The sequence below is a fragment of the Urtica dioica genome, chromosome 1, assembly GCF_054948205.1.
Source record: "Urtica dioica subsp. dioica isolate 48M chromosome 1, U.dioica_male_clone48M_v1_H2, whole genome shotgun sequence".
In the NCBI taxonomy this organism is placed as follows: Eukaryota; Viridiplantae; Streptophyta; class Magnoliopsida; order Rosales; family Urticaceae; genus Urtica; species Urtica dioica.
Window position 1 is genome coordinate 2,574,074 of NC_142756.1, and position 20,381 is coordinate 2,594,454.

The window sequence follows — 20,381 nt, forward strand, 5'->3', positions numbered from 1 at the left end:
GGAAAATAAATAAAAATATTGAACTTGATTAAAATTAGTAGCGTACTTTCACATAATTTTTATTTAGATTCATTGCACAAAGTTGGTCTCAAAGCTGAAATATACTATGCTTGATGATCTGCTACACGTGCGTCTATACAAGACCCGGCAATAATATATATAGCCACGCACCAAACAAACTAAAGCTACGTTCATATATAATAGCTCATTTCTTATTCATAGGATATATAATACTATATACACTTACAAAAGTACTCTTCTAGTTTGATGATAAGTACCAATTTTCCACGTCATGATAACGGTCAATTCAAGTATCCTCTTAGAGAAAACCTAGAAAAAAAGAAACCAATACATGCATGTGAATCAGCAACAATATTTAGTACCATCAACATACGACAAATTAAAGCCATAATTAAGATAAGCACAAACAACTAATGTATAGTTCGTCAAAGTTTTATTAGAATAATATTAGTAGTGGATATTTCACGTAGATTAATACTGTTTTCTGTAACTTATTATAAGAATTTTTGTCCTACTCCACTTACATTTTTCTTGAAAATTTTGATATAAAAAGTCAGTTTTTAAAAGAATATAGTACTTATCTTCTGTATGCTTCATACAAGTAAAATGGAAAACAAGAGAAGCATTTATGAATCAAACATGAACAGTAACTAGTTAGTATTAAGTACTAAGAAAAAATCTAACAAGATGTGACGAATATTAATTAATATGCATGCATTAGAACAGTAACATTTCATATTGCATCATGTAATACACTTGGCATGTTAATAATAACCTGGTCTGCCAGCAATTTTTTTTTAGCCAACAAATTAACATATAGTGTTCCAGATATTTTTTAAAGCATGTATGCAAGTTAGCATCTCATTTTACATGTATGCAAATGTAAAATAACGAAAATATTTGTTTCCCTCTTTTTGGCAACTCAGACATTATAATAGGTTATTTATTGTAACTTAAAAAATTAGTATGCAATAAAAAAAGTTATGGCAGCATAACTTTATAATGTGAAGAAGATGAAAAAAATAATTGACGGACTGATTTCGTATCATGGATAAATCAAGACAAACTAGGAAAATGGCTTTATCAATGCAAATGGAAAAGAAAAGAAAACGAATAATGCCAAATGTATGTCTATTTTAATTATAATTATAATTTTGATTAAAATCAGTGAATGTAAAATATGGAGCCCCAGGTCAATTTCAATAATCAAGATACTAACTGAATTGAAATATTGTTCAATGAGAAGAAGAAAGAAGAAAAAGTCAGCCAAGGGAAAAAAAAACACAGGAAAAGAAAATTGAACTTTCAATAATGGCAATGTACTAATGCCTACCAAAATACGAAAAACGACACCAACCTAGAAATTAGAATCTACTTTTGAATTGTTAGCCAATTTTAGTTGCTGTACAAACAAACACTATCTTACAAAACAAATATTTGTGCACATGTCTGAAATATATGCAATAATATCATTCGTTGACGAATGAACAGTGGAGATATTATCCTTGTTCATGCAAACTCAATTTCATTGGTGCATTTATGTACTTCAGTAGTAAACAGCTATGTTTCTGACAAATTGCTTTTAGTTTTATTTTCACATAATCACTTACTTGTCGGTCAATAATGCCATTACGTATCTAACATTTTTTACTAACTTGTATTATTTATAGGTTAATGCGTGTTAGTGTATAAAGGGAAAATAGCATGAGGACATCAGAGATGCTATCTAGATAAGTATATGTAGAGCCTTCCAGCCAGGAAATGTATATATTCAGATAATACTATTGGGCCACCCTTTAAACCATCTTTAATTACGTACCTGCCATAAAAAAAAAAAAAACAAAACAAAAAAACACTTCGTTAGTACATCTAGTCCATTGGGTAGGGTATTATATATATAAACAATATAAATTATTGCACAATAAGCTTTTTATTATAGCTAAAAAACCAAACTACAATTCTCTCATAAGCTTAGTCACATTCCCAAATTAACATATCCTCGTATAGATGAACGGACGATAATTAACGACAAAGACAACATCCGAATTTGTACCAAGTGTCGCGCTAATTAATCCTATAGGGACATAACCTAGCTAGCTAACGAACGTAACTATGTAAATCGTTTAGAGTTAATTATACCTGAGAATGGTAAACTTGCACTAATGAGAAACGCTTTCGTGGTTAAGTAGTACGACCAAGCGTGAGAGCGGCTTCAACGTCGAGCCTCCATGCAAATCCTCCGCCGTCCATTCTCCACAGATCGCACGGCACAACGCGCGAGTGGAGCTTCCTCTCCCGCGCGTGGCTGTTGTAGTACTGCAGCTTTACGTGCCCTGTGAGTGCCGAGTAAAAGGACGGAAATTTCTCCTTAATTACCAAACCTACCACTACACTCTGTTCACCGTCACCGTCACCGCTGTTACTCACCATCTTCCTTAACGCCGCGTTCACCCACGTCACGCTCTCCGAACCGTCGGATACGAAGCCCGGACACGTGTCGCTCTCCAGGCTCACCAGCCACGACCGCGCGTTCTTTTGATGAACGTCCTCGCTAACCGTCGGTCGAGCCTGAACTAAAATAACCACAACCACCGAACTATCGACCTGATCGGATCTTGACACGTCAAACGCGATCGGACGGTACAGATCACTAGATCTCTCTGGCAAGAGCTGAAGCAGTTTATCGCTATTATTATTATAATTATTTACGTCCTTCTTCGCCGATTCGACGACCGGCTTTTTCTCGGATCTTCTCGTGTAACGGCTATTCCTACGAACCCTAACGTACTTCCTCTTCTTTCTACTTTCGGCGGAAAAAGCCGAAACTACCGGAGGATTACCTGGACACGTGGCAGGCTTGGGAGCGATCGGTCGGAATCTCGGCATCGCCGGAGATATCAACTGCCATGACTCCGACGAAGAACCGTTCATTATTTCTTCGTTCTTCCTCTTCTTCTCTCACTTTCTCTCTCTGGAGATGAACACGTGGCTAGGGGTTAGAAGAGTATGATAACAAACTGTGGCTAAACAAATCTTATTGGCTGGTCTGCTTTTTTATAATAAGAGAGAAAAAAGGAAAGAGTGTTGGAATCGGGCGTAATTAAGCGCACCGTGAGGGCCCACTAAAGAGTCAATAGGAGAGGGTTTCGTGGCCAGCACTGCTAAAAAGAAAAGGACACGTGGGCTCTCATCGGACGTTGTAGCGTAGTGGAAACAACAAAAGTGAGAAAAAAAAAAAAAAAAAGTAGCTTTGGACTTTGGCGAAAGAGTGAGAGAGAGAGTGGTGGTTCGAGAGAAGACGAACACGTGGTGTAATTCCATTTGCTTACTGTACGAACTTCACAGGTACAACAGTATCGCATAAAGATACACCCGACGCGATCACTGGTCAAGTGAGATTAACTCGCTTGCAAAAATAGCATAGATAACGTGCGTTTCGCTTGCACGTTGATAGAGTGAGCGTGGGTTTTGAGTTTCGATTGGTGATGGGTGAAATTCCTTTTACCTGATTGGTGGAGTGTGAATTGGGGACGCGTGGTTGGTTTTCGACGGTGTGGATCTTGGAGCTAGATCTTTGACGTCATCTAATGGACAGCGACAGATGTCACCTAAAATGGTTCTTTTTTTATTAATATATTTAAATTTCTTTTTCTGCAAAAAAAAAAACAATTGTTTCCTCTTACAGATCGCCACGTGTTTTATTCAGCTTTTCCTCTACTCTCTTTCAAAATGACTGCCTACCAACCGGGAGCCAAAATCTAGCAACTACGGAGAAAAGAAGATTAGGAGTCTATTTCTTTTTCTGAACCATCATTACAAATCAAACGTTAGAAAATAAAATCTATGTACATGAACATTTTGAATTCAACTCGGAATAAATGCTTCTTGAAGTTTGTTCTAGTTTTCCGTTAAGAAAAAAGTTTATTTATATCTGTTATGGGAGAAATGCTACGTATGTATGTACTATGTGATGTATAAATAATCTGGTAGATTACATCATACATGGGTACACTAGTATACAGTATATATTGTATATCATGTTAAGCGCAAACCTAAGATTTCAATTTATTAATAAATTTAAGAAGTAGGATACGCGATAAACTTAAGCGCCAAATAGTCAGAGTCACTCTACAACAACAATTTTTCTTTTATAGATAATTGTCTAAAGCAATTGGCAACAACAAACAAGTACATTACAAACTTATTATGAGATGCACAAACAATTGTACGAGACTTCCAATTATGATATATTATCTTTTATAAAAAAATATAAACATGATTATAAAATAAAAATAAAAAATGACCAATTTACATAAAGCTAATAATATATATAATAACCACCATGATTCGTGTAATATTTTGGAGTAAAAGTCTATATGAAGTGTCGCCAAAAGCGAGTTGTTTTTATACTCGATATTGACCAATCACCAAGAATAACGCTTACTAATGCGATAGGCTAAGGTATTGCTAACTTTCTAGGCCAGGAATGGGTGGATATCTCAGCTTTAACTTTATTATGAATCTAGTTCAGTTTCCTTAGAGACTTTAGTTCTGTATATAGTTTGCTAAAATCATTAAATAACTATTTCTATATTTTATATATAATTTAGCCCTGTAGATAATTGATATGTTTATTTAGATATTAAAAATATCAGTTGATATATTTATGCCCTTAATTTTTTTTGGGTAAATAAAAATTATTTTGATTGTATACTAATGAACAATAAATTAAAAATAGACTTCGTAGGTTCATTAAAATCTGATGACCTGATGCCCTTAATTATTAGAAGCCCTCAGTACCTGTCCTTGGCATTAAAAATCGACCCGTTTCAAAAATATTTCAATATCTTATCTTATCTTATCAACTCTCCCTCTCTCTCCTAGCTAGATCTAGTAACAATGAAAAATTACAGACACGTGTCATGAGAATGAATTGTTTTTTTAAGTAAATTCATACACAAATTCCTCATCTATATACTCAAGTCATTAGCATTAGAATTTAGTAGTAGGTAAGCATTTACATTTATAAACACATCTTTACTTCTCCCAATAGCCTTCCTCTCCCTAACTATTTTATCTTATATATACAAACCAATACAAATTAATTACCAAACTACCACACATATACATATATATAAATATATAGATATACACACACGTATACGTATATACCTGGTCGAAATGACTTCTCAGAGGGCCAAGCCGAGAGCAGCTTTAATGTCGAGCCTCCATGCAAAGCCACCGGATTCCAATCTCCACACGTCGCACGGAATTATTTTCCAGTTATTACGCTTTATCATATTATCTCTCCATTCGCTATTCTTAGAATTATCGTCGTTGCTCACGTGATTTTCAACCCTAACCCGGCACGTGAACGATGTCACCGAGTCCGTACATCCCCAAGCTCCGCCGGAGACGGTTGCCAGCCTCACCACGACCACCGTCGCGGCGACCATTTTCCGGTAGGCCTCGTTAACCCACACAACGTTGCTCAGAGAAGCGTCCGTTACGAACCCCGGACACGTGTCGCTCGCCAGGGAGTCCGTACATCCAAGCAGCCCTATCTTGCCGGTTATGCACGTGTCGGTCACGTGCTCCACCGTCACCCACGACTCAGCGATAACGGCTCTCCCGGAGCTAGTCTCACTTCGGTTCCTCAGAGATCTGCTCGCCGGAGAATCACGGCCGTTCGATTCTCGCGCCACGTGGCGGATCGTTTGCTTTTGAACCGCTTCGACTGTGTTCTTCTCAGATCTGCTATTGCTTCTCCTCCTCCTAGGGTTTCCACCGCAATTTTGAGCTCTGACGTATTTTCTCTTCGCTCTCTTCCCTGTAACAAACTCCTGCGGCGATATTCCGCCAGAAATGTACTCTCCGGTGACAGGCTTCGGCGCGATCGGTCGGAACCTCAGAGCCATCACGCTCTCGATGACCGCGCGTGAGTTCAATCTCGTCGCCGCGTTCCAGCGATCTCCACCGTCCATCAAGCTTGGCCGATTTCTCCGATCTGTTTCTTTCGCTTACGTGTGCGTCTCTCTCTCTCTCTCTCTACTTTAGTCTTTACCGGAGAATGGAAAGAGAGAGAAAGAGAGAATGAAGCGATAATCATAGCAGTCGCAGCAGTGGGTGTGTAAGCGTTTACCACGTGTCTAGGGCAACGCTAAGAGACATTTCTCGCTCCTGATTGGTCAGGTTTCATGTTTCCCGGTGGGACCCACAACATAATTGAAATCTGCGTATCTTGATTGTGATTTTAAGGGTTCGCATAATTGGACCAATGAGGGAAGCCAGAGTGTCCGGGTATTCCTGGAAAGGAGAGACACGTGGGCGCTGTAGGAGGAATGAGCATAATTTGCGCTGGGAAAGGAAAGAGGAAAGGAGGTTCCAGAATACGGACACGTGGTGTGTGGTCATTTGTTCAGAACATGGTAATTTTTGTCCTAAAAAGGACTTGACAGCTTCGATTGGTCGCGTGGTTTTCACGTGGGGATATATTTGAGAAGTGGTGATTCCTTATTGGTTAACTTTTATGTGTGTGGATTTCGAATGAGACTGGAGTTGATTTTTAGGTCGTTGGGGACGCGTGGATATATATATATATATATATATATATATATTTTTTTTTTTTTTGGCAAAAATCACTAATAACAATAAAGTATTTATTTCCCATCAATCTATTTGCAAAACAATTATCATCATCAAATCAAGGATTTAAATACCGTTACTGTTCCGAGGTTCAGAATTTACTGGTAATCGTTGGTATAGTAAAAGAATACCGGAGAAAGCAGGAAAAAAAGGAAACCGTTACCGTTGAACATATCATTATTGTTGAGAAATACCGTCAAATACTATATTTACCGAGAGAAATCCAGAAAAAAATATACAAAAAACATACATAGTACGTAGGATAAAATTCATAAAATTAAAATAGTGTACAATGTTTCAAATTTCAATACATTACCAAATTGCAAACACAAAGTTCAATAGTACAAACCAAAATGATAAAGTTCAACACAATACACTAAATACCATAGTCCAAATTCAACATAAAAGAAATTATTTGAATTAAATCATAAAAAACTAACGATAAATTTCGTGAAGAATGTTAAATATCATCAGATTTTAAGAATTGTCGGTATTTGACCACTTACCGGTAAGTTTCCGTCGGAATGCGTAAAAATTGCCTAAAGACTGTCAAAAAGTGGACGGTTTGTACATACTGGTACTGAGACTTTGAAAAAAACGGTTTCCGAAGTGATTTCCGTCCGGTATCCCCGGAATTTCAAACCATGCATCAAATCGCAACATAAATTGGTATAAATTTTAGTAAGTAATGTATCTGTTTAATTGAGAAGGTAATATTAACTTTCAGAATGGATAATCAAATACGCTTCCTTCGTATTTAAAACCATCCCACGACAGACAAGAATTGGAAAAAAATTGCGGAAAACCGAACAATTATACAATATTTGCCTTATGTTGCGCGAATTAATTACACAAATTATTTGAATGGGATTTGTCGACAATTTTTTTTATATAATTACGTTTGATTTAATCAACTAAAAAGACGTTGTAAATGATGAACTAGTATCATGGCAAAATTTGATAGGTGGAATCTAACATAATCTTAGATTCCGTCGGAACCTATATATTTAAAGTGTAAACAAACTATATATCTAATTAAAGACATTCTGTGCGTTTCATCCCAAGTCTAATAGATCTTTCTCACGCACAACGGTACAAGATTGTGTGTGTGTGTGTGTGTGTGTGTGTGTGTTTTGTGTGTGTTTTATTTTTTATTTATTTATAATATGCTGGTCAAGGGAAATTATTTGTAATAATTTATTTGATTTGATCATTAATAATAAAAGAAATAGTTATCAGTTTGCCCATACACTATCCTCGCATGTTTTATTACATGATTAGTTAAAATTCAACCATATCGAAAATTGAGAACATATCGAAGATTAATTGTTGATGCTTGTTTCATTTAATGAGTTGATAATTGCATACTACACACTCGTTAGTATGATTTGAATGAAAAATGTTAGTCTATATAAGAGATCGATAGCTTCTACCTTATATACATGTAAATATGACTTTTTGAATCTCTAAGATGATAAAGGAAAGAATGCGCATATTTGAGACTAACTTCGAAATTTGTTGGTTTAGCTAGATAAAGCTTTGTTGTAGGATAAAAATACATGATGGGATAAAAATAATAAGGTTAAAGATAAAACACTGTTTGATTTGACATAGTGAAAAAATTTACTCTATTATATGAAAATATGGAAATATGACTTTATGAATATCATATCGAAGATGATAAATGAAAGAGTGCGCGAATTTGAGACTAACTTCGAATTTTTTTGGTTTATAAAGCTTTGTTGTAGGTTAAAATTACATGAATAAGTAGTAAGTTTTTTTAGTGTTAAAAGTAGAGTTTGGGTTAAAGATAAAATATTGTTTGATTTGACATAAATTGTACAATAAAATTTCGAGTTGAAGATGATCCAAACTCATAAAATTTAATACACGATCACTATTAAATAAATCATGGATTGAAATATCAGGAAAATCGGGAGAAAATCGATCGGTATATCAGATTCTGGCAATTCCCGGTAGCGGTATGAACAAAACCGCTAGATACTAGGAAAATCGCCAGTTACCAGCAGAAAACCGGATCAGTTATCGAAATCCCAAAAACTAGGTCAATTTTTTTTTAATTCAAATTTTAAAAAAATTTAGCCAAAGATCGTCGGCCGACTTTAAAATTTTTTGAAATTTTAAGCCCATGGTCGTGAGCGTTATATAATAATGGGTTGATTGCTCGAATGAGTGTGTTGAATTGCAAAATGTGATGCATTGTAATGAAGATATTGTAGACTATTTACATTTTTATTCTATGTATGGACACATTTTTTTTTTTTAATAATTATGTGTTCACTGGATACCTTTCGGTAAATCTGGTATTTATCGGTACAGCATATCGGTAATGGTAACTTCATCGGTACAATTTACCATTATCCTCACTAGATACCCCAGTAAATCATTGGTATCTCCCGGTAACCCAACAAAATCCGAGTCTCGGTAGGGCATGGTAAATGTATTTCAATCCTTGAAATAAATTAAAGGATATAATACAAAGAAACGTATAAAATTAACAATTCCACAAGTAAGTTCTTTTTCTTTCTCTTTTATTCTTCTTTATGGTGGTTGACGAAAAGAAAAGAATAATACAAAAGAATCACTAATTTTGACTTGTGACAAGAGAGTAATAAAAGAACCACAAAGATGTGAATTAAGTATCATCAAAGTGCCATAAATATATTCGAGCAAAAAACTGCAATAACATAACAAGAAAAGACAGAGAAAGTACATTCCTTTATTTGAGTTTTTTTTTTTTTTTTTTTACTTCACGTTAATTTGCATCACATGAAACAAACTAAACGAATAATAGAGTATTCCAAGCAGGAGATTTGAGCCTGAACAAGATGAACAAAAAATTTATGTCCAAGAACAAAAAAAAAAAATCCATGTTTATATGGAGTGTTACAAGCTTTATTTCCTTCTCTGGAAGTACACTTCTCAGGTCACCCCACTTTACCAAATTACTAATGCCAACGGAATCTGACACATGAAGAAAAACACCGATGAAAAAAAAAATAATTTCCGATTGATTCTCCAACAAGCATAAGATAAGGTCGAAGAAGCAGTGGCTTTTAAAAGCAAACTAGTTGATGGCATCGATGACCAATTTGCGAGACTTGAGAACACTCCACTTCAAACGCCGGTAATAAGCAGCTTGAAGAAGAGCCAGCGAAAGAACAAAAATCCACTTGAATCCCATCTGTTATTTGTTTAATTAATTTTAAAAAAACGAGTCATGAATAATTTACTTAGTATTTCGATATATTAATCAAATAAATTTAGACTATAAGAAGACTATACCAGTTTTCTCTCTTCCATTTCTGGTTCTGCAGCCCAAGTCAAGAATGACACGATATCTTTCCCCATCTGTGACCATGCATGCCAAAATATAGTTGTTTAAACCATGATTAAGAAATAAATCAAATTAATTTGTACCGCATAGAAACAAAATAAAATAATAAATATTATAGACGAACCTGAGCCTCTGTGGCGGGTGTACCATCTTCGTATTCCACAGCCCCGTCGATAAGCATCTTAGGCATAGCAATTGCTCCGCCAGGGAAATATGGGTTGTAGTGCAAACCCTCACGAATCTGCAAAGTGATTTTATATTTTATCAGGCAAATAATACACGGTGAATTTTTCACCGAATCCGCAGAAAGGGCATAATCTGGTGTCGCCATAAAGACTTTAAAGCAAGTGCAAGAATCTCTCTAGTAGTACTCACAATATAGAGAATATAAACACTTTTTTTTCCCACATAGTAGCAAGAGACATTGTACTAATAATCATTTAGTTAACAAACATAAATGAATGAATAAGCCATCCAATTGAATCTTTATGAGGGGCTTGAAACACTTATTTCTTGGTTCTATTTTCACGCTTGAGAATGAAAAGTTTATCCTCTGGTTCTTGTTGTGAACAAGGTAACTTGATTTTTTCGCTATACTAGTACGTTTTAAATTTTTATATTTTGTTTGAATAAACATAGAAAAAGTACAGCAGAAAATACCTGAACACCAGCAGGAGGATCACGGTAACCGGTCAACAGAGCAAATACATAGTTCTGCCCATTATGGCGAGCCTGAACATAGTCAACAGAAAAAGTCAGACAATCCGTGGAGAGAAAACAAAAATTGTATATATATATATATATATATATATATATATATATATATATATAATCTGATTATATGCAGAGAGAAGAGAATAGAGGATTACTTTAGTGATAAGACTTAGATCTGGAGGATAAGCCCCTCCGTTGGCAAACCTAGCTGCCTGCTCATTGGGATAAGGCTCGGGAAATCGATCGCTGAGTTTACCGGGACGAGTGAACATTTCACCCTCGTCATTTGGCCCATCGACCACCTCAATCTCGGCAGCCATGGCCTTTGTCTCATCTTCAGTGTATGCGACACCGACCAAATCACGGTACGATACCAAAGACGCAGAGTGGCACGATGCGCACACTTGGGTATAAACCTGATGACCTCGCCGAATTCTGCAAAGAATAATTGAACACGAAGCAATAAGTAATAAATCAAAAAGAGAAAAAAAGACAGCTCTGGGAAAGAAAAATTCAAACTTGTTCAGACTAGAAATATAAGAAAAAGCTGAAATTCGACGCTAAAACTGACAGTCACAAGGCAAAGTAGAAAGATTTATTCTCTCCCATAATAACTCTTCAAAATGAAAATTCCGACCCTCGACAGTACAATTTTTTCATTATATACGGCCTTCCGAGTCCTTACATTCATTCTCCACGAAGCAATAATAAGAAACGATTCAATAACCGCATTCACGGGCATATACAATGTAACATCACACTCCCTTAAGAAACGCTATTTTGCACCCGGTCATCTAAGGCCAGTCTAAAGAATTACTATTCTGTGATAAAATTCAAAAAGGGAGGGCTATATTTTCTTAGGACAGATCATTATAACGTGTCTATTTAAAACTACGGGCCACTATGAGGCCTCGCCTTCAAACTTCCAGGGACCCATGGGCTTATTCACGCAAAGCCACATACCCACGATTATAAATAAAATACAATGTAATATTAATAAGGTATGTTCGACGACAAAATACTTTTGTTGCCTATCACAGAGCACCAAGGGGATAAAAGTAAAGAAGAAAAAAATGCGAAGATTGACACATCATATCAGACACAAGAGGTTAGTTAAGAACTCACGATCCGTGGTCATATGAACTTAGAATTCCCTTGTGAGGCCACGGATAGCTTGGACACTCCAATCCATGTTCGGCCTCGTCGGCAGAAGCGATGGTGGCAAAACCCAAAAGTCCCGAAACTCCCACTCCAAGTAGCGCAAGTCCTTTAAGAGACTTCATGCCAGCAGAGTCGATTTCCTCCTTCTTGGTCACGAGCGAAGACAGAGACGGAGGAGCCTGTACAATTGTGGTTCAAGATCATTCATTTCATGCTCATCGACAAGATAAAATAATAAAAATTTAGCAATATAAGCCACATAAATATAAGCGTTTGTGTTTTAGCCAACGTTTTGTAAATTTTTCGTAAATAGCCAAAAAACTTTTGTAAATGTTTTGTGAATAGCTATATTTACTAGAAATTTACTCTGTATTTTTTGTTATTTTGATAGCGTAAATAGATTTACGTGGTTATTTACAAAAAAATAACGAAACGTTGGCTATTTCAAAATTTCTAACGTTTCATATGGCTAGACAGCCACTGGACCCATAAAATAAAGCTAAAAGACATTTCACGAGCAAGAGGCCAAGGAAGTAGGTCCTCAAGGATACAATACGAATCGTGAGCTAGGAAATATGAAAAAGATAAGAAGAAGAAGAAGAGATGAAACTTACAGAAGATTGAGATAAAAGTTTCCTCCTCAACAACTGATGGATTGCTCCTCTGGCCATCGCAGTGAATTTTTCTGACAACTGATTCAACAAAGTAATTGAATACATGGGGGGGCTAAAACAGATAGATTCAAGAATTTCGATGCTATAGGAATTCTTCAATTTTTGGAAATCAGCAGGATTCACAATAGGATGACGATACCCTCTTACCAATCACCAAAAATTTAAATATTTATCTTTTTTTTTTTCCTGGTTATCATAGTTCATAGATACCAAGCAATCCACACATTATGCTACAATGATAATGGCTCGGGTCCATGAATTTCTAGTTTCAGATTCACATAGTATTGCATTTGACGGGAATATAATATTAAGAATACCGAGGATGAACACTTTGCAAAAAAATAATATATCAATTTTTCACAATGAATAAAACTCCCAAGCAATTGAGAACGTGAATTCTCACATAAATACAAACTCAATCGGATCATAAACGAAAAAAAAACTTTTTTTTTTCAAATCGAAATTTCAGTCCTAAAGAAAGAGAACTAATTCAGAAAACCGGATTTGGATTTATTTTTCGCCAAATTTATCGATGGATTGCGATATGGACGACTAAGGGATTTATCGACCCAAAAAAAGATTCAGCAGAGAAAAAAGAAGAGAGACGAGTATCATGAGAAGAAATCGTACAGCAAGTTGTGATGACTTACAGGATCAAATTAGGGTTTGAGGTCGGAGTTCTCTCGAAGATCCAAACACGACGAACGAAATATGTAATCCTTCTAGTCGCCATTTTTTCTCCCTATTTAATTCAATTGGGCTGGGCTTCATTGACCTCTTTGTGCAAAGCCCATTGTGAGCTTCTAAAAGCCCAATCACATATAATTTTTTAATTTTTATTTAAAGAAAAAAACATAACATAAAGTTTTAAACCATTGGCGCCCAGGTATGCAATTCCAGCGGCACCGATTTCTTGTTTTTCTTCTTTAATATGAAAGAGAGAGAAATTTCTTTTTTTTGCTCTTCTCGTCTTCTATTAAAGTACTGGTTTTTATTTACACCTTTATTATTGAGCATTAAAAAAAAAAAAAAAAAACAATGGTAAGGTTCGGTCAAAACAAGCTTCACTATCCCACAAGGCTCTTCCTTTTCGTCTCCGTCTCGGCTCTCCTCGGAACCGCTCTCATCGCTGATTTTCTCTTCGCTTCATCGTCAACGGCTTCTTCTTCCGGTCAAACTCTTTCTTCCGAGTCAAACATCTGGGCATTCGACAAAAGCAGAGCCAACAAGGTGATTGATTTATTGATTCTGGCGGTAATCATATGATACCACTCAGTTCCAAAAAGTGTTGACTTTTTCGTTTTATCAATGGTTGACCAGAAGAAGAGAGAGCTATCTGCGACATTTTCCGATATTCCGGCGCCGGAGCTTCAATGGGAGGAAATGCCTCCGGCGCCGGTCCCGCGACTCGACGGAGCCGCTGCGCAGATCGGAGATCTTCTCTACGTCTTCTCGGGATACGCCTCTCTCGACTATGTAAGTCCACTATAAAGATTGAGTCTTTACGATCGTGTTCGATGTATTTGGTGATTATGGGTTGAATAGGTACACTCTCACGTGGACGTGTTCAACTTCAGCGAGAACAAATGGGTAGAGAGATTCGAGGCGCCAAAGGAGATGGGAAATTCGCACTTGGGAGTGGCGAGCGATGATGGGAGATACGTGTATGTTGTGTCGGGGCAATATGGCCCGCAATGTAGAGGACCCACGGCTAGAGCCTTTGTGTTGGACACTCGAACCAAGCGATGGAATGATATGCCATCTCTACCCTTTCCGAGGTTTATAACTTGTTTGGTTTGCTTGTCAAAAAAAAAAAAAAAGTGGGCAAGAAAAAGGGAAAGCAACATATTTTTGGTTACTTGGGATATAAGTTATCTTTCATTCAAATTTTTTTTTTTTGGGTTAGGTATGCTCCGGCGACTCAGATATGGAGAGGGAGACTCCACGTGATGGGAGGGAGCAAAGAGAACCGTCACACCCCGGGAGTCGAGCATTGGAGCATCGCCGTGAAGGATGGTCGCGCTTTGGAGGCTCACTGGAGGGACGAGATCCCGATCCCCCGTGGTGGACCCCACAGGTTCGGTTTGGACTTCCCTAATTTGATTGCAATACTCCGTTTGCGAGTTTTTAGTGTTTCTCAAAGTTTGGCCTAATCAAAGATTCTTTAGTTTTATTAGATGCATATAGATGATAAGGGGGCTAACCTCCTCCGACTTTCGTTACCAGACCGCCACGTGATTTCGTCAAGCGTCGACACGTGCCGATTTTTTACTCTTTTTTTCGCTTCTCACTCTATTTTATACGCCTGCCATTTTTATACTTTTTTTTTACTTTTTTTTTACATAGTTTGACGACGGGGGATAAACTTTTGCCTTTTAAATTATACCTCTCTCTCTCTCTCTCATGTGTGTGATCAGAAAATAGATTATGCCAATTGAAAAAGAATGATGCAAAAATTCGATCTTCTTTCTTTGATAGGGCTTGTGTCGTAGCAAATGACCGACTCTTTGTTATCGGCGGCCAAGAAGGCGATTTCATGGCCAAACCCGGGTCGCCCATTTTCAAGTGCTCTCGCAGGCACGAGGTAGTAAATAGTATCAACCTCGTTCACGTGTACACTGTTGTCTTTGGATTCAAGTGATGAGGCTGTTTCCTTGTGTTTTTTTCAAGGTTGTTTACAGCGATGTATATATGCTCGACAATGAAATGAAATGGAAAGTTGTTCCTCCTATGCCAAAGCCAAACTCTCACATCGAGTGCGCTTGGGTGCTTGTCAACAACTCGATAATCATCGCCGGAGGCACAACGGAGAAACACCCGGTTACCAAAAGGATGATGTTAGTCGGAGAAGTCTTTCAGTTTCATTTGGAGTCTCTGGTACTTTCTCTAGTCCCTCTCGATCGGTAACGGATTATAGAGCAACGATGATCTCTAATTATTGTGTTGTTTTGAGCAGACATGGACAGTCGTTGGGAAGCTTCCTTATCGTGTTAAAACCACTTTAGCTGGCTTTTGGGATGGTTACTTGTATTTCACGTCAGGCCAACGGGACAGAGGACCGGACAATCCTCAGCCAAAGAAGGTCGTTGCAGATATGTGGAGGACTAAATTGTCTTTGTGACCAGCTTTCCATCTTCAGTGTGTGTGTGTGTGTGTTACTTCATGTCATCCTTTTGCTCATTTACTACTTTACCTGTTTAGGGCCAAATATCCCTTTATGGCAACATTTCTAAAGAAATGGATACGAGGATAAAAGCTCAAGTAACAAAGACAAGAGTAAATTAAACTGAACTAGTACTTACTTTTTACATTTACAATCAATGGCAAGATGTTATTACCGAACAGAATATTGACATCATCGCATTTCTTTATAAACTAGCGAAATCGACAAGATTACATGCAAATCTTCGATGAAGGACGACATTTTTTTTATAGCATGTCAAGACACTGAGCTCAAACAACACAATTCACAGTCTCCTAATAATAATGATAGCAAATTTTTATAATTTCCTTGATTACTGGGTCGACTGCAAAAATCACAAGAAATTGAATAATTTAGGCCCTGAAGAAAATGAATCAGAACCCCGTTATGTACAAATATAACCTTTTTATCATAACCAATATGTTGGTCATAAAGCCGAATTGCTTCAGGATTTGGAAGGTACTGACCTTGGTGTTTCTCACAAGTCCAACAATTTACCAAAGTCCTTTCAAAAGTCTTTTCCAGGAATACATGGTTTTCTGTAAGTTAATCCAAACAAACAAGAATGTAAGGAATAAACATGATTATCACGTGTTGTGTGTGTGTCGCATAAAATCAAAAGCAGAGAACAAGAGTACCCTAGCTTAACAGAGGGGCATAACGAGCTGGGCACGGAGAGACAGTGTGATCTGGGAGCTGATTTATCATGTCAAGTGTTGCGTCTAGGCAAGCGTGAAGCATTTTCTTCTCCAGCCTCACAAGTTGCGTAGCAACTCTCTTTTTTTGGTTCAGATGATGGTCTTCCAACTATAACAAAGAAAGTCAAATCATGCGAAAAGGCAATATTTTTCTAGGATATAGAATCACAGTTAGACGATTTCAAAGTTTACCAAAGATTCATCTTCCTTTAATGTAGTTGGGTAGCCAGCTAGTCGTCTCCTAAAATAATCAGCAAGTTGATCTAGAACTGCACGTTCCATACAAGGGCTTACCTATTATCATCAAAATATAAAGTTAATCATTATCAATTTAAGATTTTGGCTCCTTATGAAGTCAATAACTTTTCGTTAAAAATCATGTGAGCATTCATAAAAAGGAAAAGTAAGACTTACTGGACAAACAGGACCTTGTGAAGAGATGACAGATTGCATCTCTGAAGGATCTGAAACATAGCCCAGTCGAAGATACGGAATTATGTCCAACACAGCATCTTTTTCCTTTCCGACGAGCACCTGGACATAGATATATTAAAGAACTAGTGTTTTATAAAAGAGAGTCACACAAATAGTTAAAAATAGCAACCTAATTCTGGAAATCTGTTAATAACCCACTTATTATATTATATATATATATATATTATCTTTTTTGTAAATTGGCTTTTGCCTTAATATATATATATATATATATATAAAGAGGTTACTGTTTCAAAAAAAAAAAAAAACCCTCTTATTTTATTAGTAGAAACTAGAAAATAGGATAAATCAATACAAAGATAGATTTCCCGGCTTTCAAGAGGTCATGATAAGGATGCCGTTCTTTCTCATACGCAATACTACTTATAGACTAACATAACATTAGTAATTTTTATTTATTCTAAATGCTCTTCTTTGCTATTCAATTTTTATTATATTATTCTTATCCCTTATCAAATACCTAGCTATCCTTAGTTTGGTACCATGAATCTCATTGGCATTGTGTTACGATCCTATTTGACTCACATTTCCAAGTATGGGATCGACATCTGGGAGTCCCACATCACTAAAGCATTGGCTAAGATTGTGGATTTATAATCTGATTGGTATTACGATCCTAATTGACTCTCACATTGCCAGGTATGGGATTGACATGTGGAAGTCCCATGTCACTACACCACTACAGGCTTAGTCTGTGGGTTTATAACCTCTTAAACACCCATACTCAAGAGATTGTAACGTATGGCTCAAAGACGTACGAACGAAAGGCCAAGACTTTGATATCGCACCTGAAAAGCTTGTATAGATAGTTTTCCATTTCTCTGGGCGACCATTCTTTTTTCCTGATATTGTGGATCCTCGGTATCCAAAGCTGCCTGGATTACATGGAACACTAAGCATACTCGGCAACATTGACACAAACAAAGAATTGTAGACATTGGAAGAGACTCGGGTCTTACTTGTACTACTAGGCGATCATTAGCATTTTCCTCATCAACAAATCCATAGTTTAAAAGCAACCTTGAATTAGGTTGTGGCCCACACCTACAACAATTACAAGCTTCAAATACATCAAAAGGCAGCAGAAGCACCTGTAATTGAATGATCATACCTTTAAAGTGTAGCCATCAACATAAAAACAAATTTTGTTAAAGTCTCACCAAACAGCAATCGGTTCTCCAGCCTTATATGGGCGATCGACTACGAGTTGGACAGCGTCGTTAGCACATGTCAACATTGCTCTGCAGTTGCTTCTGTAAGCTAATAGTGGGGGTCCAAGAGGTACTAACGCAAAACGTCGAGCCAAGCTGACTTTCTGGATTCATAGTAAAACATAAATTAATCAATTTTTTTATGATTTAAACATTACGGACAAATACGGGGATGCAACTAATAAACCCAAAAAATTGATAAAAGCAAAGAATAATTCGCATGCCCATGTAAAAGCATTATTGTTATATGATATGTCTTCATTGTGTCTGTGTTGGTAACATTTGTTAAGGAAATTCATCATTTGAATACCATATATGACATATCACAATACAAAGCGGTATGTCAAGGTATGAAGCATCAAATAAGAAAATGCAATGATATTGAGAATGCACAATTATCAACCGCCACAAAGAAATAACTACCTGCAGATGTACAACACATGACTGCACAGCAACAAAAGCTTGTTTGAAAATTTTGAAGGGGAAAGCCTCCGTAGGAATATCGTATGGGTATTGCTGAAAATAAAAACATAGATAACACATTTATATCACATCTTATATCCATTTAAATTTTAAAGCATAGAGGGGAAAGAATACAAATTCATTAATCAAAAGAGTAGTCTGGAGAATAACCTGAAAAAGGGACCCAGCCATAAACCACACAGTGTCAAGTTCATTATATTCTCTTTTAATTCCTTCTGCCCTTTCGAGAACTTCACCCTGATACAATTCAAAGGCACCGATCTTAAATCTAAAGCCACAATTGTCTTATCATCTTATAAAATGAATGAAAACACCCATTTACCTTAGTAGGGCTTCCTGTAAGGTAATTAAGTTCATCTTCCGACCACAAAAGTGGAGATTCCACGGCCAACTGTCCCCTAGCTCGCTGACGGTCAAGCTCGCGTATGTAAGGATACCAAAAAGACTTCTTTCCTTGCTTCTTTTCATACATCAAATACAATGCCAAGCAAGCCAACTCCGACAGTTTATTAGTTGTCAACAACTCAGCTGCAAGGATAAATCAACTGATAAATACTCCATCATAGCATTTACCTTTTCACAAAAAGCAAGCAAATACAGAATGGATATAATGCAAATGCATATTATAGTTAACGTTCTTGCGCCGTCACTTTCTCATCCTACAAATAAATTTAGCTAACTGATGTATATTCTATTTTAAGGCAACCAACCACAAACCAGCCTAACTGATGTTTTCTTCAGTCTTGGATATTCACAGCCATAATTTACGTGTCTGCAATGCCCTAAAGCTCAGTGCTCAAGCTTGTTAATGCAAATACACTAACAAACTTAAACAGCTCTAACAAACAAACAGTCTAAATCAGGAGACAAGATCCATTTTTGCCATCTATGATCGCACTGAACTCGTCAATTGCCTTATACTGAACATTGAAAAATCATCAACATGGCTAAAAAAACCCAATGAATCTCACCAATGCTCTCGTTCCCCAAAACTCTCTCGAGTGTCACGACAAGGGAATTCGGCACGGAGAAAGCAACATCACCGACCTACAAAACCAGAAACAATTTTCCTAAGACTAAAACCACAATTTCACAGAGAGAGCGACCGAAAAAAGTAAAACCACCTCAAGATCTTCGCTTGCTGCAACAAAGTGAATCGATCGTAAATTCTCGTCGTACGAAGGCCTTTCCTTGAGCATGACCTTGCACGGAGGCAAGCCGTTTTCGTACATCCACGCCTGCAAGTCCTCGAACTCGCCGTCGCTCTTCTTTCCGGCGGCGCCATTGGACTTCGCGACCAAGGTCTCCGAGCTCGACGCGGCGCAGAGACGCTTCCGACGAAGCGGCCTCGGATGCTTCGCGGCGGCGAGGCTGTGAGTCCTCCGGTAGAAAGCCGGAGCCCTGGGACGATCCGAGAGGGATCGAATCGGCGACCAGACGCAGCGGTCGTGCAGAGGACCGACGACCTCCATGGACGGAGCGATTTCTAGGGTTAGTATTGGAGGTCCGATGAAGGTTATACAGAAAGTGAGAGGTGTGACTGAGAAAACGAAAACTTGGAGATATTTTTGTTTCTTATTTGTTTTTGAAGCTTTGAGAGCTCTGTGGATAAGAGCGGTAAGCAAAAAAATCCGAGTTAGTTTGGCTCTTTCCGTTCGTTAATTCTGGATTTGGTACCAAATCGGAGTCTTGATTTTTTAACTTTCAAGTAATCAGTTG

At 37.2% G+C, this 20,381-nt stretch overlaps 5 protein-coding genes across 10 annotated transcripts; 1 reads left to right on the forward strand and 4 right to left on the reverse strand.

The window, feature by feature from the left end:
* Positions 1-6,233, reverse strand: LOC149406296 (uncharacterized). 2 transcript variants are annotated; one of them, XM_089627842.1, is made up of 2 exons: positions 5,194-6,233; positions 1-330 (listed from the first exon to the last, which is right to left on the reverse strand). In XM_089627842.1, exon 1 carries the CDS (start codon positions 6,003-6,005, stop codon positions 5,211-5,213), a length of 795 nt encoding a protein of 264 aa, XP_089483968.1. In that variant the 5' UTR covers positions 6,006-6,233; the 3' UTR covers positions 1-330; positions 5,194-5,210. The 2 variants fall into 2 exon arrangements, with proteins under 2 accessions (XP_089483968.1, XP_089484017.1); XM_089627891.1 differs by lacking the exon at positions 1-330 and adding an exon at positions 2,861-2,992.
* Positions 341-2,952, reverse strand: LOC149406297 (uncharacterized). Its single transcript, XM_089627947.1, has 2 exons — positions 2,161-2,952; positions 341-1,840 (listed from the first exon to the last, which is right to left on the reverse strand). Exon 1 carries the CDS (start codon positions 2,950-2,952, stop codon positions 2,203-2,205), a length of 750 nt encoding a protein of 249 aa, XP_089484073.1. The 3' UTR covers positions 341-1,840; positions 2,161-2,202.
* A 3,153-nt stretch (positions 6,234-9,386) lies between the features above and the next one.
* Positions 9,387-13,288, reverse strand: LOC149406298 (cytochrome c1-2, heme protein, mitochondrial). The gene is made up of 8 exons (XM_089628014.1): positions 13,224-13,288; positions 12,514-12,591; positions 11,864-12,078; positions 10,894-11,173; positions 10,685-10,756; positions 10,149-10,265; positions 9,973-10,038; positions 9,387-9,871 (listed from the first exon to the last, which is right to left on the reverse strand). Exons 2-8 carry the CDS (start codon positions 12,568-12,570, stop codon positions 9,755-9,757), a joined length of 924 nt encoding a protein of 307 aa, XP_089484140.1. The 5' UTR covers positions 12,571-12,591; positions 13,224-13,288; the 3' UTR covers positions 9,387-9,754.
* Positions 13,289-13,538: 250 nt separating this feature from the next.
* Positions 13,539-15,694, forward strand: LOC149406299 (kelch repeat-containing protein At3g27220-like). Of its 2 annotated transcripts, none has more exons than XM_089628323.1 (7): positions 13,539-13,803; positions 13,894-14,049; positions 14,119-14,351; positions 14,480-14,650; positions 15,052-15,157; positions 15,244-15,450; positions 15,530-15,694. In XM_089628323.1, the coding sequence occupies exons 1-7, from the start codon at positions 13,612-13,614 to the stop codon at positions 15,692-15,694; spliced, it is 1,230 nt and encodes a 409-aa protein (XP_089484449.1). In that variant the 5' UTR covers positions 13,539-13,611. The 2 variants fall into 2 exon arrangements, with proteins under 2 accessions (XP_089484449.1, XP_089484506.1); XM_089628380.1 differs by having other exon boundaries at positions 13,897-14,049.
* Positions 15,644-20,365, reverse strand: LOC149406300 (Rubisco methyltransferase family protein). 4 transcript variants are annotated; one of them, XR_016301636.1, is made up of 13 exons: positions 19,787-20,365; positions 19,634-19,709; positions 18,985-19,190; positions 18,813-18,899; positions 18,603-18,695; positions 18,129-18,283; positions 17,928-18,012; positions 17,757-17,843; positions 16,888-17,007; positions 16,666-16,767; positions 16,414-16,582; positions 16,243-16,314; positions 15,644-15,766 (listed from the first exon to the last, which is right to left on the reverse strand). XR_016301636.1 is itself a non-coding variant. In XM_089628140.1 (12 exons), exons 1-11 carry the CDS (start codon positions 20,132-20,134, stop codon positions 16,415-16,417), a joined length of 1,527 nt encoding a protein of 508 aa, XP_089484266.1. In that variant the 5' UTR covers positions 20,135-20,365; the 3' UTR covers positions 15,851-16,314; position 16,414. The 4 variants fall into 4 exon arrangements, 1 of the variants encoding a protein (XP_089484266.1); XR_016301603.1 differs by lacking the exon at positions 15,644-15,766 and adding an exon at positions 15,851-16,100; XR_016301616.1 differs by lacking the exon at positions 15,644-15,766 and adding an exon at positions 15,851-16,135.
* Positions 20,366-20,381: the final 16 nt, after the last annotated feature.

Excerpts from the sequence above, each read along its gene's own strand:
- LOC149406297 (XM_089627947.1), bottom strand. The coding sequence starts at position 2,952 with ATGAACGGTTCTTCGTCGGAGTCATGGCAGTTGATATCTCCGGCGATG.
- LOC149406296 (XM_089627842.1), bottom strand. The coding sequence starts at position 6,005 with ATGGACGGTGGAGATCGCTGGAACGCGGCGACGAGATTGAACTCACGC.
- LOC149406298 (XM_089628014.1), bottom strand. The coding sequence starts at position 12,570 with ATGGCCAGAGGAGCAATCCATCAGTTGTTGAGGAGGAAACTTTTATCT. Across the intron at positions 12,079-12,513 it reads AACTTTTATCTCAATCTTCT|GCTCCTCCGTCTCTGTCTTC; the intron begins GTAAGTTTCATC and ends ACAATTGTACAG. Across the intron at positions 9,872-9,972 it reads AAATGGAAGAGAGAAAACTG|ATGGGATTCAAGTGGATTTT; the intron begins GTATAGTCTTCT and ends AACAAATAACAG.
- LOC149406299 (XM_089628323.1), top strand. The coding sequence starts at position 13,612 with ATGGTAAGGTTCGGTCAAAACAAGCTTCACTATCCCACAAGGCTCTTC. Across the intron at positions 13,804-13,893 it reads ACAAAAGCAGAGCCAACAAG|AAGAAGAGAGAGCTATCTGC; the intron begins GTGATTGATTTA and ends ATGGTTGACCAG. Across the intron at positions 14,651-15,051 it reads CCCCGTGGTGGACCCCACAG|GGCTTGTGTCGTAGCAAATG; the intron begins GTTCGGTTTGGA and ends TTTCTTTGATAG.
- LOC149406300 (XM_089628140.1), bottom strand. The coding sequence starts at position 20,134 with ATGGAGGTCGTCGGTCCTCTGCACGACCGCTGCGTCTGGTCGCCGATT. Across the intron at positions 18,900-18,984 it reads TTACAGGAAGCCCTACTAAG|GGTGAAGTTCTCGAAAGGGC; the intron begins GTAAATGGGTGT and ends GAATTGTATCAG. Across the intron at positions 17,844-17,927 it reads ATGATCGCCTAGTAGTACAA|GCAGCTTTGGATACCGAGGA; the intron begins GTAAGACCCGAG and ends CATGTAATCCAG.